At 43.5% G+C, this 17,231-nt stretch overlaps 1 protein-coding gene across 2 annotated transcripts in view; it reads right to left on the bottom strand.

Annotated features, from left to right (window-relative positions):
• Nucleotides 1–17,231, bottom strand: part of mocos (molybdenum cofactor sulfurase) — a 101,538-nt gene that overhangs the window by 83,936 nt on the left and 371 nt on the right. Inside the window, exons 2-3 of one of the 2 annotated variants that reach the window (XM_052015471.1) lie at nt 8,223–8,312; nt 6,428–6,494 (exon numbers count right to left, since the gene is read on the bottom strand). In XM_052015471.1, coding sequence (XP_051871431.1) covers nt 6,428–6,494; nt 8,223–8,312 — 157 coding nt within the window. The remainder of the gene's footprint in view (nt 1–6,427; nt 6,495–8,222; nt 8,313–17,231) is intronic. The other variant, XM_052015472.1, reaches the window with a different exon arrangement.

The following is a 17,231-nucleotide window of genomic DNA, read 5'->3' as shown; positions in this document are numbered from 1 at the left end:
TGACTTTCAATATAGTTTATCAAAGTGAAGTTTGAAATATTGTGAACTCAAAGCACAACTACAGCTCTACTCATCTTCATAACTTAACAATTATCACCACTTCAGCACCCCTAACCATGTCTAAATTGCTAACACCTTGCTCAACTATGACCAAGTTGGTTGAGCTGTCAGCTTGTAGGCATGTCTATAATAATTCCATGTAGTAACAACTATCAGCTAATAGAAACCAGAAGTAAATGTAGTCAAGTACAGTCATTCAACTACAATAACCATCCAATCCAAGTGTGAGACTGCTTTGAAACTGACAAACAAGGAGGTGCATTAGCCTGTAATACAAAATATGACCTAATGAGATGGAAAAATGAAATTCCACCGTAAATGGGATCCATTACTGAGGAAACCTGGTATTCCCTGAGAAAGGGATCAATAAAGAAAAGAGAAACTAGCATTCTTATAGGACCTTTAACAGAGCAAAACATTCAGATGCTCTAAAGGAGTATTATTCAATAAAAATTGTTGCCAACCCACGAGGAGATATTAGGTCATAACAAGTTGCTTAAATCCAAGAGGTTTTCAAGGATCTTAAACATACTGTATAAGTGATAGAGAGATAGCAAGGTTGAGGGATGTTGGCAGCTGAAGGCACTGCTACTAATTAAAAATTTTGGAATGGTCTAGAGGGTAGAATTGGAGGAACACACTTGTCTGTGAGGATGACAGGATTAGAAGAGATTACAGGAGATGGGGATGATGGAGGGATTTGAAAATACTGGTAATTTTAAAATGGAGGTGTTGCTCTACTGAGAGATAGTGCAGATTAGTATGAGGGTGTTGAGTAAATAGAACATATTGCGAGTTTCACATGGTGAGTTTTGGATGCCCAAGTTTACAACAGAACAGAACAGAACAGAACAGAACAAGGGAGAGTCAAGCAGTATTGAATTGGAATAGTCAAGTCCAGAGTTAATATAAGCATTGATAAATGTTACAGCAGCAGATGGACTGATACAGGGCAGGTTTGAGTGGTGTTACAGAAATGGAAGCAGGGAGTCAGTGATTTTGTGGAGTCAGAAGCTTATCTTAGGGCCAAATATAGCGTTGAAGTTGCAAACGGTTTGGTTTGGTTTCAAACAGATTCCAACAGATATGGGACTAGTGATAGGGAACAATTTGTGCTTGGAACTGAAGACAGTAACCTTCAAGTATAACTTACATCAGCAACATAATATGCACAGGAGTTATGGAGAATCAGTCATCCAAGAGCTCTACTTTCACCCAAGAGACAAACATATTTTTAAAGATTATTCAATGGCACCAAAGGGGAAAGTCAATTTACATCAATAAATGAGAATTTAACTGGAAAAACATGCTCCATTGACAATGCAATGTACTGCATTTCTCAAATACTAAAAATGGGAGGCAATTATCATTGTTAAATCAGCAGGTAGTGGAAAAACAGAAGAGCTTGTTGGAAGATCAATAACCTCCAAATAATTAAACTATTTTGAAAAACCATTCTAGAAATGATCCACATATAAGACAATACAAGAGGCATTTAATCATTCAACTACTGCAGTTTACCTGACCAAAGAACATTTACTGTCCATCAATATCTCCTTGGACCCCTTGAACCCCAACTACCTTTTCTCATGTGACTGGGTTGGGTGTGCACTGCTCAGTTACCTTACATCATCAGGTTCTTTTTAACAAAAATCAATACCTACAGATCAGACTCAGTGGTTGCTGCATATTGATTCTAGCTGCCTGGCACAAACTCTGGCAGTTGGGATAATATGCTTTCTTACCAGGAGCCGGTCTGTTGAGTTGGTCACATTCAAGATGGCCAGAAAGCGGCTGCTTAAATTGCCTCATCCATTATTCTTCCTGCCTGCTCTACAGCCGCTTGCAGAATAGGCAGGTGGCAAGGACAGAAGTTTTCACATGCAGGAAAGGGTGAACAAAGGGAGAGAGAACCTGGATGAATTAGTGGGAGTGGGAAAGGAACATAGGGAATGTGGGTTATCTGAAATTGTTATCCATTTTGACCTATCGCCTACCAGTCTCAACATTACCCACTCCCCCCCCCCCCCAAACTGTTTCAATCTGCCCATCATTCTTCCCTCACCTGGTTCGAACCAACACCTATCAGCCTCTGCCTCATCCCTCCTTCTCACTTCCATATAACTGGCTACGATCCCCCATACTCTCAGTTCTGATGAAACTTTGACCATCCCTTTGCTTCCACAGATACTGCTTGACTCACTGAGTTCTTCCAGCAATTTATTTTTTGCTCCAGATTTTAATTTGCATCTGCAGTCTCTTCTGTCTATATTCATGGTATTCCAAGCATTTCACAGCTAAAGTACATCTGACTGCAGTTGCTAAATAGCTAGTTGCAACTTAAAAAAGCAGAAATGTGATAACGATGAGAGCCTTTATTAGTAAAATTATACAAGGGATAAATATTGGCCTGGATAGTGGATAGTTCTTTAAAATGTTCTGATACCTGTTAGGAACAGATTGGGTCATAATGTAATATCTTATGTGAAATGTAGCACTTCCAACAATGAATCACTTCCTCATTACACTAGGATCAGACTCATTGGCCAAGAATAGCTTTACCACCATTTTTAATTGTGTTGAAAGAGCATTGTGGGTCACCCCAACCTATTAGCTTGTCTGACTTTTGCATCTCAATGTGCAGGTGTGAAAGTAAGTGAGAAGCTGACTATAACTGAGGATGTTCCTGGCAGTTCTCTATGGAACTGCCTGACAGATAAGTACAATGAATCAAAGGTCTGTTTGCTCTCTGACAAAAACATGAAAACCATGGTGCTATTTTGATGTGAATGGAGCCATTTATCATTCAATTACCAGAGGGGAAAAGAGAAAAAAGGATAGCTGGTAAAAATGGTGCTTGGACAAAAAGGGAACGTTATCCAGTTAGAAAATTCAATATCAAGTCCTGCAGACTGCAACATGTCTAGACAGATGAAATGTTGGTCCTTGGCCTTGCTTTGGGTCTCGTTATAACAGTGCAAGAGGAGAGAGAGCGCGCAAGAGAGAATTAAAATGGCAGGCAACTGGAAGCTCAGGGTCATTCTTGCAGGTTGAGTGCTAGCGCTCCACAAAGTGATTATCAATCTGCACTTAATTTCTCCAATGTAGAGGAATCCATATTTTGAACACCTGATGTAGTACACTAGATTGGAAGAAGTGCAAGTGAATCACTGCTTCACCTGGAAAGAATGGTTGGGTCCCTAGAAGGTGAGAAGAGGAAAAAGGACAGATGTGTGCACCTCTTGCAGTCACATGGGAAATTGCCACATGATGGGGAGTGGGAGGCAGGGCCTGAAGAGTGGACATGGGATAGGGAGCGACGAAGGGAGCGAACCCTGCAAAATGCTGACAGGGGAGGGGTAGAATCTCGTTGGAGCTGCTGGAAGTTGCGAAGGATAATATGTTGAATGCATTGAGCATGGTGGGGTGGAAGACAAGGACCAGGGAAACTCTCTGCTTGTTCTGTTCAGGGGAAGAGGGGTGAGAGCAAAGCCGCAGCAATAGATAAGACGTGGTCAAAGGCTCTGTCCACTGTGGTAAAGGGAAAGCTGTGGTTAAGGAAGGAGGAAGAAATTTCAGAGGCACCTTCGCAGAATGTCTCATCATCGCAGCAAATGCGAAGGAGACTGAGGAACTGTCAGTCTCTGAGGAACTGAAAAAAATGCAACTATAGAAATGCATTACTTTTAAGGAAAAAGCTTGCAAGTTTTTCTCCTCCCACCTCAAAAGAAATGGTGACTGGCTAAGTTAAAGGGTGTCCCAGTGGAAACCAGGTTTCATTTATCCATAAACACTGAAGATATTTATGTTCAAGCAGAAGGTCTCAGTGAACTGATAACTGCCTTTTGACTGGAATGCAAACACAATTGATATCATAAACAAAGTGGTCAATTTTAACTTCATTTTGGGAAAGTTAGTGGAAGATATTAGCAAGAATGCTTCATTTCACCCTAAACATAGGTTTACTAAAACAATATTTTGTCTATTGTCTTTGCAAAGAATGAATCTTTATCAAGAAGAAGATGGAAAAGGGGGAAGAGGGAGACAAGAAAGGAGGAGTCAGAGGGAGGAAGGAAAAAGGGTGGACATGGGGCAATTGAAGAGGGGAGAGGGGAAAAATAAAGAAGAATGGATAAAAGCTAGGGATAGACAAATGAGGGAATAAAATTATAGTTATTTTTGTGTGTGGAATATAGTGAGCATAGATGTAATCATAAGCTGTTTAATAAGGAGGTGCAAATGTATATTTCATATGTCAAAACAAATACATGACCTCACTTTCATGGATTTATGGGACACTTGAAGATGAATTGGCAAATTTTAACCACATTGCTGGGAAGGACATTGCTTCATGCAACAAGTATAAATATTCCTTTCCAGGAATTTCAGAACAAACACAAAAAGGGAACAGCATTGTTGAACATCTCACTTACTGGAATTCAGAAGTGTTTTGTGAATCCACGTCACTTTTAATGCAAATAAAGTACTGCACAACATATAGATGCTGAGAATATGAATTTGTAAAATTAACAGAAATTTAAAATTGATGGAGGGAGATGGAATAGAGGAAGGCAGGAAAGATGAAAGGGACGCTGGAAAATAATTCATAATGGCATTTAAACCACACAATTCTGCAGTCACAACTTTAGTAATATAAAGGCTGCGTGTCCTATCCATGGAGCACTAAGTATGTACAATTGATTGAAAGTGTTAAGTAGGTCATGGCTGAAACCATAAAAGAAAGATTGCTGCAAATTTCAGAGTTTAGAATGAATAACAGGAAAAGTGATATGAAGTCATAGAACACAGAAACAGGCCATTTGGCCCACCCGGTCCACGCTGACCCTCAAGTTCCCATCTACACTAATCTCATTCATTAACATTTGGTTAATAGCCTTCTATGCCTTGATGATTTGTGCTTTTTTTTTTAAAAACAAATATTTCTTAAAATGTTGTGAGATTCTCCATTTCCACCACCCTCTCAGGCAGTGCATTCCAAACTCCAACCACCCTCTGGGTGAAAATATTCTTCCTTATATCCTGCTAAATCTCTTACTCTTTACCTTAAACCAACAACACATGGTTGTAAACAAGTTATAAATTCATTCAATAAACCACAGAACAGAGAAAATTCACATTTATTTAAAATGTAAACTCTATGTATGAATACAACATGCCCTCTTCTTATTCAGTGTTATCAATATGCACACAGTCAGGTCAGTTAAAATATAAACAGGAAATCAATAGTCAACACACAGTAGGTCAATCTGACATAAAAACAAGTCAGGATACGACATTTTGCCTAGCTTATATAGTGAGGGATACAAACAAAATGTCATAACCTACGTATTTGTCCTTGTCCTAACGCTGACTGACCAATTATAAAATATTTAATAACTGCTTGTTTTGTCAGAATTCTCCCAGGTGCATTCTAACTTTGATTTGAGACAAGAGTACTGTAATCACACAAGTGCAGTGAATGCTAATACTCATGTATCCCAATCCATATTTCCAATGTACTAACGCAAGCCATTCAATATGCATCAGTTCCAACAAGGATAATGTGCTTTTGAAAAATCATACAATTTCCACCCTCCCGCCCCCCCCCCCCCGTGGAAAATTGCAGGCATAAATCAATTTTGTGCCAGAAGCCATTTTTAAAAAAATCTACATTCTTTAGAACTCATTCCAAAGGAATTTAAAAATTACACTAGTTAATTAGAAAACAACTTTTTAGAATGCTTCACCATAAATCACAAACCATTGAACAAGGCATTGGCGAGGCTGCACTTGGAGTATTGTGTACAGTTTTGATTTCCCTGTTATCGGAAAAACATCATTAAACTGGAAAAAGTGCAAAGAAGATTTACAAAAATGTTGCCAGGACTCAAGGGCCTGAGTTATAGGGAGAGGATGGACAGTGTTGGAACTTCAGTCTAATTTCAATATCGGAGTCAAATCCAAAGACCACTACAAACATGATGATCAATAACAAGCAAATATTAAAGTTATTTTCGCCAATCAAACTAGATCAAGCAAATATAAGTATTTACAGACTGTAATCCTGTTTTTCTTATAAATTTGTTGGATGAATTTAACTCAAATATTTATCCATGGGTATGCAAATAAATTCTTGCACAAAATTTGCAAGTGGTCGTGATATTTAAACAAAAACCACAAGATTCATAAATATGCAAGAAGACAAGTCTGAGGAAACCTCACAAATATGGAAATCCTCAAAGTGTGGGGCTTCAGAATGTGAAAGATAAATACACAGGAAAGACACCAACAAATGTACTAACTTTATATAATGTAATTTGTAGAAACAGCCAGATAAATGTGCTAAAATGTCATTTTAATGCCATACCTGTAACGAACATGGTCAATAGTGTCATGTGTCAGTCTGCTGGCAACATTTCCACTGTGGGGATTACCTAAAAGCACAAGAGTAAGAAAATTAATTGATAATAACCATTAATTACAGATTATTTTCAAAAGCTCAGATACACGCCAAAATATATTGTTAAATAAAGTAGCACACCCTCCTCAAGTTCACTTGAAATTGACAAAACTAGTACAGATTATATTGAATGCCCAGGAACTAAAGTTAAGCTGCAAGTATCTCAATTTTTGTTTTTGATCTGTTGACAACTCCAACATTTTTGAAATTAAGAAGGTAAATGGTAATCTGGTCTTTTACGTGAAAATTTGAGTTCAGCAGTAAAGATATACTACTGCAATTATATAGGGCCTCAGTGAAACCACACCTGGAGTACTATATCCATTTTTGGTCCTCTTACCTTAAGTAAAAGGATATACTTGCCAGACAGGGAGTGAAAGAAAGATTTACTGGACTTTCTCCAGGTGATGTGGGTTTGCTCAACGATGAGAGATTGAATAGCTAGGCCTATAGTCTCTACAGTTTGGAACAATAAGAGACCTCTTTTGAAACTTACACACCTCCTATAGGGGCCAACAGGCTGGATGCAGGGGGGATACTTCCCTTGAACATAGAGACTATAATCAGTGGAGTCTACAAGCATCATCTAGGACCGAGATGAGGAGAAATTTCTTCATGTAGATGGAGGTGAATTGTTGGAATTCTACCACAGTGGTTTAGTCAATGTTCATTGAAAGCAGATCAATAGATTTCTGGATATTAAGGTATATAGAGATAGTGTAGGAAAAAAGGTATTGAGGTAGACAATCAGCCACGATCTTAATGAATGGCAGAGTGCTCAAAAGGCTAAATGACCTACTCCTGTTCCCATTATGTTATTTGGTATGTTCAGTGTTGATAGAAACATTAAAATCTTTAAGAGAAGTGAATGGATTACAAAACTCTGACAAATACATTTCAATGGACCAAAGAGATTAAAATTTATTATTACTTCCTAAATAATCAAAAGTTAGAATCAGAGGAGGACCAGAGGAACTTGGGTTTCTTTGTACATAGAACATTCAAGTGTCCTGATGGGCAAAGAAAATCAAAAATTCTAAAGGATGACCTGCAATGGTATAGTCATACTTGGAGTGCTGAAAGCTGTCCTGGGCACTTTGACTTAGGATAAGTATATAGGCCTTAGAAGAAGGACTGCTTGGATTTGCCAAAATGATAACTGGATTTAATGGATTAAATTTGGAGAAATTACAAAACAACAATAGTTTTCTCAGGAATCCAGAAGGTTAAGCGATTCAATGTTTTAAGATGTTAGGAGGAAATGGTAGTTTTTCCTTGGGCTGAGAACACAGGACTAGAGACACAGTTTAAAAATTAGATCCAGGGTGAAGTAAAGATACAATTGTAGTCACGATGCGAGGAATTTGAAAGTCTCTTCCACAAACAGCAAATCATTGGTCAGTTTTAAAATTTTGATTCTGCCGTTTGATAGATTTTTGTTAACTAGAGATTTTATGGGACTGGGAAAATGGCAGATAAATGGGCACGCTTCAAAAACCATCAATATACTTACAGAACAGAAGAACAGGTCCAGGGCTCAATTCCTACTTGGTCTTTTTCAAAAAGCAGTTAATTGAAATGTTAATTGTTAATTGAAAGGATCACAAATTAAAAATGTTTTAGTCATGAATCCTAGAAATATAAATTATTTTCCAATCAAAAAGAACATTTTAAACTCGACGACCAACAATGAAGATCCTACCATAGATATTTTCTGCAAGATCTTGGTAAAAGTAATGAATCTGACTGTGTGGATACAGCGTTGTACCTCCATGGTCCAGGTAAATAACACCTACAAAAATTGAAGTTCATTTGTTTTCAGTGCAAGGAATCCAAAATAAAACAAAGAACATGAACTTCAATTTATAACATCCTTAACGTATCAAAACACACAATTCATCAATCAAAAGTAATTACTCAGTAGCTTAAGGAGACATTAGGGCATATGACCAAAATGCAGAGCCCAAGAGATATGTTTTTATCTAAAAGGACGAAAGAGGGATTAAGAGATAATTCCAGAAATTAGGAATTGGCATCTGAATGTAAAGCTAACAATGGTAGATCAATCAAATTCATGGGACAACTATGTCCGAAATTAAAGCAGCAGAGAGAGTAATAAGGCTAGAAGAAATTACCAACATGGGGAGCAGCAGGATTTCAGGAAATCTGAAAACAAAGGTGATGTGTAAAAATCAAGGTGTTGCTTAACCAAGAACTAATGCAGGCCAGCAAACACTGGGCTGATGAGTGAACAGGACTTTGCAAGAGAGTTTTGACTGAGCTCTGGTTCATGCAAGGAAAACCAAGCAGCTACCAGAAGCGCACTGGAACAGTCAAGTCTCGAAGGTAGCAAAATCATGCAAGCAGAAGCAAAGAGGTTACAGAGGAGGAAATGAAGGTAGTCTTGGGGACACCACATTTAAGAGGTCTGAAATCTAACTCAACATTGAATATGACAGAGGTTGCAAACAATCTGATTCAGTTTCAGACTAGCTGCCAGGTAGATGGTGGGAATTGATGCTCTGGGAACACAGTTTGTGATAAAGAACAAAGACAGAAGCTTTGTTCTTTCCAATAATTAGTTAAAAATCTATCCAGTGTCCAGCATTGGATTAACAAACAGACTAAACATCTGGAGGTTGCAGAAGGCTCAGGAGAGGTGATGATCCAGTGGGCCTGGGCATCATGAATTCACAGGTGAAATTGCTGCATTTTCAAATTATGTTGTCCATTGATAAGAAATGAAAAAGGAGACAAAAATAGATCTTCTATTTTTTGCTTCTATCCCAGCAAATTGCCTGTAGGAGCTTCCATGCTGCACCATATCTCTGGTGCAGCATGGAAGCTCCTACAGGCAATTTACTGGGATAGAAGCATCAAGGATTGGTTTTCTGAGGCAAGGTGATGATGGTAGATATGAAAGAGTGAGAGACCGTATCAGAGGAAACACAATCGTTAACAATGCCAGCTCACAAATAGCCAGAAAATGGAAATGGGTAGATTACAGAGAGGTCAAGGGAGCTAGAACCTAGTTGCAGAGTTTTTTCAAATTTTTTTTTTAATTTTTAAAATTTTATTTACAGCGTGGTAACAGGCCCTTCCGGCCCAATGAGTCCGTGCCGCCTATTTTTTTAAACCCCCAAATTAACCTACCCGTACGTCTTTAGAATGTGGGAGGAAACCGGAGCACCCGGAGGAAACCCACGCAGACACGGGAGAACGCACAAACTCCTTACAGACAGCGATGGGAATCGAACCCCGATCGCTGGCGCTGTAATAGCTTTGCGCTAACCGCTAGGCTACCGTGCCGCCTAACACTGAAGCAGACAAAATAGCCCTGATATTTGTGGATGGCCATAGTTATAGAGGAAGAAGTGCATAACCTAAGAGATCTGCCAAATTTAATGAGAGAACACAATTTTTTTGTCTAAAAAGTTGGTTGAAGGTTGAGCAGAAAGGTCTGTGGCAGCAGGCATGTTGAGACAAAAAGATCACAAGTGGAGTAGAAAAAGGGAGAACCATGGGGAAGATAGTGGGTGGCAGAGGAGAACTGGAAAAGGCTGTAGGAAATATTAAGAAGCACATGGGGGGGGGTGCGGGTCAGTTGGCAGGGGAGCAACTCAGGGCAGTTGTAGACAGTGGACAGTACCAATAGCATAAGATTCAGGGAGGAGATGAGGTGAAATATTTTCATGGAGAATTTTCTGGATCTGGAAATAGACTGCATAAAAGGTGATGGAAATCAGATCCATAAATAATTTTTAAAAAGAGTTAAGAGGATACGAGTTACAAGCTAAAATAGCTGAAAAGAGACAAAGCACAACCACTTATTCAAAGGGCGAGCACTGTTGTAGCACTGTTCTACACTACTATAGAATAAAGACACGGAGTCTGTTGCTTGGAGTCAGAAGTGGATTGTTCGACAGGGGCGCGGTGCGCCTTTAATACCAAAACTCTTCCCACACTGACGTCACGTGCGGGTCACCTGACCTTCCCACGTGCGGGCTTTCCTAGCCCAACGATGGAGAAGAAGCAGAGCCCCACGTCATTTTGGGTCGGGGCCTCCGGCAACGCTTGCGATCTTGGGAGCCGGTTCGATACTGGTAAGTCGCCACATAACATCACCCCCCCCCCCCCCCCCCAGAACCGGCGATACCATTGCGAAAGCCAGAATTAAATAAACTATGACTTGAGTGACCTGCCCCTGCGTTGCACTCACTGGACCACTACTGGTTGGTCCAGGTCTAAATGAGCCGGCTTCAGCCGGTCAATTGTAAAAACCTCCTCATGCCCCCCAATGTCCAGCACAAATGTAGACCCATTGTTCTGGACAACCCGGAACGGCCCTTCGTATGGCCGCTGCAGCAGTGTTCGGTGCGCGCCCCTCCTGACAAAGGCAAACGTACAGTCTCGGAGGGGCGTCAGCATACGGGTCGGGGCCTGTCCGTGTCGCGAGGTGGGTATCAGGGCCAGGTTGCCAAGCGCTCGCGCAGCCAGTCGAGCGTCGCAGCAGGTTCTTCCTCTGGCCCCCAAGGGGCTAGTAGGAACTCGCCCAGGATGACCAAGGGCATTCCGTAGACCATCTCCGCGGACAAGGCATGCAAGTCCTCTTTTGGCGCGGTAGGTATCCCCAGCAGGACCCAGGGGAGCTCGTCCACCCAGTTTGGCCCCTTAAGGTGGGCCATGAGTGCCAACTTCAGGTGTCGATGGAACCTCTCCACCAGCCCATTGGATTGCGGATGATAGGCAGTGGTGAGGTGGATCTGGGAACCCCACGTCACCAACGGCAGACCACAGGCCAGAAGTGAATTGAGCTCCCCTGTCTGAGGTGATACGGGCCGGGACACCGAAACGGGCCATCCAAGTTGACAAAAGGGCCCGTGCACAGGATTGGGTGGAGGTGTCTGCAAGGGGAACGGCTTTGGGCCAGCAGGTAAAGCGGTCGACAATCGTGAGGAGGTACCGCGCTCCTCAGGAGACTGGGAGGGGACTGACAAGGTCGACATGGATATGGTCGAACCTCCGGCGTGTAGGTTGAAAGTCCTGCAGGGGGGCCTTGACATGCTGCTGTACTTTCGAGGTTTGGCAGTGTGTGCAGGACTAGGCCCATTTGGAAACCTGTTTACGCAGGCCATGCCAGACGAACTTGTTGGACACCATCTGGACAGTAGTCCAGATGGATGGGTGTGCCAGGCCATAGATGGAATCAAACACCCGTCGACGCCAGGCAGCTGGAACGATGGGGCGGGGTGTACCGGTGGAGATATCGCAGAGCAGGGTGCGCTTACCGGGGCCTACCAGTAGGTCTTGCAATTGCAGGCCCGAGACTGCAGTGCGATAGCTGGGCATCTCCATGTCCATTTGTTGTGCCTCCGCCATGGCGCCGAAATCCACCCCCCGGACAAAACTTGAATGGTGAGCCGTGAAAGTGCATCCACAACCACATTCCTTTTCCCGGACAGATGGCGGACGTCAGTGGTGTGCTCTGAGATGTACGACAAGTGATGCTGTTGCCGTGCTGACCAGGGATCTGAGACCTTGTTGAAAGTGAAGGTCAACGACTTGTGGTCAGTGAAAGCTGTAAATGGCCTGCCCTCTAAGAAGTATCGGAAGTGTCTGATGGCCAGGTACAACGCCAACAGCTCGCGGTCGAAGGCGCTATATTTGAGCTCTGGTGGTCGAAGGTGTCTGCTGAAGAACGCCAGCGGTTGCCAACACCCTTCGATGAGCTGCTCTAGAATGCCTCCGACCGCTGTGCTGGAGGCGTCGACCGTGAGGGCAGTTGGGACGTCTGTACGAGGATGCACCAACATGACCGCGTCCACCAGGGCCTGCTTGGTTTTGACGAATGCTGTGTCAGCCTCCTCTGACCAAACAAGGTCCTTGCTTCCGCCCGACAGGAGAGCAAACAACGGGTGCATGATGCAGGCCGCGGATGGTAGGAACCAGTGATAAAAGTTTACCATACCGAGAAACTCCTGCAGGCCCTTGATGGAGGTGGGTCTGGGGAAGTGGCGGATGGCGTCGACCTTTGCCGGCAGGGGCGAGGCGCCATGTTTGTCGATCCGATGGCCCAGGAAATCGATTGTCTCGAGCCTGAACTGGCATTTGGCTGGGTTGATGGTCAGGCTGAAATCCCTCAGGTGAGAACAGAGTTGGCGGAGGTGCGTAAGATGTTCCTGGTGGCTGCTGCTGGCAATCAAGTTGTCGTCGAGGTATATGAAGACGAAGTCAAGGTCACGCCCAACCACATCCATCAGTCGTTGGAAGGACTGAGCAGCGTTCGAGGCCAAAGGGCATCCGGACGAATTCAAAGAGGCCGAAAGGTGTGATTAGTGCCGTCTTTGGAATGTCGTCCGGATGCACTGGGATCTGGTGATAGCCCGCGGACGAGGTCGACCTTGGAAAAAATGGACCGCCCATGCAGGTTGGCAGCGGTCCCAAATATGCGGCACAGGGTACCGGTCCGGGGTAGTTATGGCGTTCAGGAGTCAGTAATCGCCACAGGGTTGCCAGCCTCCGGCTGCCTTGGGGACCACGTGTAGCGGAGAGGCCCATGGGCTGTCCGACCTGCGGATGATCCCCAACTCCTCCATCTTCTTGAATTCCTCCTTCGCAAGGCGGAGCTTGTCCCGGGGTAGCCGTCGGGCACAGGCGTGGAGGGGTGGGCCCTGGGTGGGGATGTGATGCTGGATGCCTTGCTTGGGCAAGGTGGTGGAGAACTGGGGCGTTAGTACAGACGGGAACTCTGCCAGGACCCTGGCGAACTCGTTGGTCGACATGGTGACGGAGTCGAGTGTGGGGCCGGTAGCTTGGCCTCACCCAACGAGAACGTTTGGAAGGTCCTGGCATGTACCAAACGCTTACCCCACAGGTCAACCAGCAGACTGTTGGCACGAAGGAAATCTGCCCCGAGGAATGGTTGCGCAACGACGGCCAGGGTGAATTTCCAGGTAAAGTTGCTGGTGCCGAACTGGAGCTGCACCGAACGGGTGCCAAAGGTCCGGATGGCACTGCCACTGGCGGCTCTGAGGGCGGGTCCCTGTGTGCAGTTGCAAGTCTCGTGGCTGTTGGGAGGCATGAGACTCTGACCTCGGCCGCGTTATCTACCAGGAAACGACAGCCGGAACTCCTGTCCCACACATGCAAGAGGTTATCCGGGTGGCCAGCCGCCATAGCCATCAGCGGCGGCAGGCCCTGGCGTTTCCCGGAAACCGGCATGGTGGCCGGCACCTGCGGGTGTCTGCGCCCCACTGCTGGTGGTAGAAACACCATTGGTCGGTCGGTGTCTCAGACCTGGTGGCGGGTGGGGTGCGGTCGATTGCTGGGTCTGGCCTGCTGGGCCGCTGGTTACGTGGCATGGCAACGTGCTCGACAGATGCCCCACTCTCCTTCTTTGCCCGCCAAAGGATATCAGCCTGGGTGGCCTACTGGGGGTTGCTGAAGTCGGCATCCGCCAGGAGCAGGTGGATGTCATTGGGTAACTGCTCTAGAAAGGCCTGCTTGAACATCAGGCAGGGTTTGTGGCCGTCTGCCAGGGCCAACATCTCGTTCATGAGAGCAGAGGGGAGGTCTGTCACCCAACCCATTGAGGTGGAGGAGGCGGGAGGCCCGTTCGCGTCGGGAAAGGCTGAAAGTCTGAAGAAGGAGGGTCTTGAACTTATCATACTTCTCCTCCTCCAGGGGCGCCTGGATGAAGTCCTCGACCTGGGCTGCGGTGTCTTGGTCGAGGGCGCTCACCACGTAGTAGTACTTGGTGTTGTCCCTGGTGATCTGGCGAATCTGGAACTGGGCCTTGGCCTGGTCGAACCCAACACATGGCCAGAGGGTCCAAAAGATGGGCAGTTGAAGGGCTACTGCCTGTACCTCTTGTTGCGCAGACATCGTGGGTCCAAAAATGTTTGGGCCTGTTGGGGTCACCAATGTAGCAGCTAGCTACACTACTATAGAATAAAGACAAGGAGCCTGTTGCTTGGAGTCAGAAGTCGATTGCTCGACAGGGGCACGGTGCGCCTTTTAATATCGAAACTCTTCCCGTGTTACAGTTCCCGCGCGCTTTCCTAGCCCAACGATGGAGAAGGAGGAGGGCCCCGTGCCATCTTGGGTCGGGGCCGCCGACGACACTCGCGATCTCGGGAGCCAGTTCAATACCGGTAAGTTGCCACACTGCCACAACAGACTCTAAAAGGCTCTGTAGATTTCCATATTTATGTATTTTCATTAGCTTCTAAATTGTGAATCTGGTCATAGCAATTCAGAAAATTACTTCTTGATTGGAGAAACAACAGCTTTCCTGGCCAAATAATCTGAAAATGATACTTGACTTGCCAAGTACAAAGCCACAGCAAATTGACTAATGTTAATGCATTAAACTGTGAACGGCATGTACTCCATATACAAATTAACCTTACCACTATGCATTATGCCAATGCTTCCCCATCACAGTTCCTTGACTGGTCCAAAGTAAATCAGCAGCAAAACAAAACCCAAGTGAAGGAATAAAAAAAATTGCAAAATGTCCAAAATCACAGGAATCTACAAATAAAGCCAAATGTACCCAAATGAATCCATTTAAATGCCTTTGAATATTCTTTCACTCAGATTTTTTTCAAAACACTGGAATTTTTAGCTACTAATAAAAAAAATCAATATTAATTTTGTATGGTTGAAATAACCTGTGAGATTATTTTAATTCTTTCAATTTCCATAATTCCATGCAACATTGAAAGAGGTCCATTGGGTCTATGCCGGCTGGCAGAGCAGTCTCATTCCCCAATAACTTTTCCTGTAACCAATTCTCCCAATGTTCCCATCAACTCCCCCTACATTGTATCACTTACCCGTACAGAAGGGGCAATTTAGAAGTAGCCAGTTAACCTACCAACCCGCACACCTTTGGGATGCGCGGAAACCAGAGCAGCTGGAGGAAACCTACGCAGTCACATGCAAACTACACACAACTGACACTAGAGTTCAGGTTTCAAGCCAGATCACTAGACATAAAAAGAGTCCTTCAGAAAAACAGTGACAGATTGGGAAACATTGATGCTTAAAGGAACTTAGGCATGCATATACACAATCTACTGGAAAATAATTACTTGTTGTGACTGCACGTTATGAAGGCAAATTGGCCTTTATTACAAAAGGTATTAAATACCCAAGTAATGATGCCTTGATACAATTGTATAGGACCTTGTTTTGTGCCCTTACCTGAAAGAAAGGATATAGTTGCCACAGTGGGAATGCAACAAAAGATTCACCAGAATGGTTCCTGTGTTGATAGGTTTGCAGCAGAAGGAGAGATCAAGTAGATTAGTCCTGTATTCTGCACAGTTTAGAGGAATGAGAGGTGATTGCCTTGAAACTTACAAAAATTCTTACTGGACAGAGCTTTGGCTTCACTAAGAAATCTTGAACCAGGAGTCATACTCAAAGGAGTAAGCCATTTACAGCTGATGGGAAGAAATTTCTTTATACAGCAAATGGTGAATCTTTCTTTCTAGCATGGGTGTGGAGGCTTTGGAAAGAGTGCAGAAGTCATTCACCAGGATTGAAGCGTATTAGCTATAAGAAGAGGTTGGACAAACTTGAGAAGCATATCTTTAAGATGAGAGGGGGAAAGTTTAAAGGAGTTTACCTGGCATTTTTTAAAAATTAATAGTAGTAAGTGCCTGGAGTGCACTGCCAGATACAAGAGGCATTTAGACAGGACATGCAGATACAATAAGAGGCATTGAAAGCACATGCAGACAGATTAGTTTGGATAGGTATCATGGTCGGCACAAATATCATGGGCTGAAGGGCCTGTTCCTGTGCTGTTCTATAAGGCTGTGAACGCTCAGCCATTGAACTCATCCAAAACAAGTGAAAAGTTTTATGGATATTAAGTCTCAGGATATGGGGATAGTGCAGGAAAATGGAGCAAAGGTCAAAGATCAGTTTTGATCGCGATGAATATCAGAGAAGCTCAAAGAAATAAATGGCCTGCTTCTAATTCTTATGCTTTTACATCCTGTGTTCTGAAAAGATTCTCTAAAATTCTGTAGAGATTTGAGTGTCGAGAAAAATGTTTCAATTTTTAGCTCAAAATTAGACATCATAAATATAAAATAGTTACAATGAATCCAACGAAATTCAGGAGGGTTATTTTAGAGAGACAGCAAGAACGTGAAACTCACAACCATCTAAAATGGTTGCGGTGATCAACAATTAAACCAACCACACAAGAGAACAGACGGATATGTTGATAGGGTAAATTGGGAGGAGTGCCAGAAGAGGCACGTGATACAATCTTTAACTGACAACAATTCAACATAAGCACTGTGCATTTAGCCAGAGTCTGAGACAGCTTTGAATCACAAACTTCCAGCAGTGAAACAGTTACACGAGAGGTTCCCCTCTTCATAACTGAAGAAATATTTTCTGAGGAGTTTCACGAGCAACAGTGACAAGCTAATATTTCAGTCAGTCCACTAAGTGATTAAATAATTTGAACCACCCCATGTTAGAAGTTTATGTGTCCCGACCTTGATTTGTATTCCTAACCTAATGTACCTGAAACTGTCCAATAATTACTACTACTGTCCTACGCTAAAATCTGCTGTCGCATTTCTTAAATTAAAACGACCATGATTTTTTAAATGCATTTAACATCATGCAAATTCAAGTCTCTTTTATATGCAAAAGCAATGCGGAATACACCAGCAGCAGT

The sequence above is a fragment of the Pristis pectinata genome, chromosome 5 (assembly GCF_009764475.1).
Source record: "Pristis pectinata isolate sPriPec2 chromosome 5, sPriPec2.1.pri, whole genome shotgun sequence".
NCBI classification, from domain to species: Eukaryota; Metazoa; Chordata; class Chondrichthyes; order Rhinopristiformes; family Pristidae; genus Pristis; species Pristis pectinata.
The sequence above is the reverse complement of the archived record's forward strand: the minus strand, read 5'-3'. Positions and strand labels throughout refer to the sequence as shown.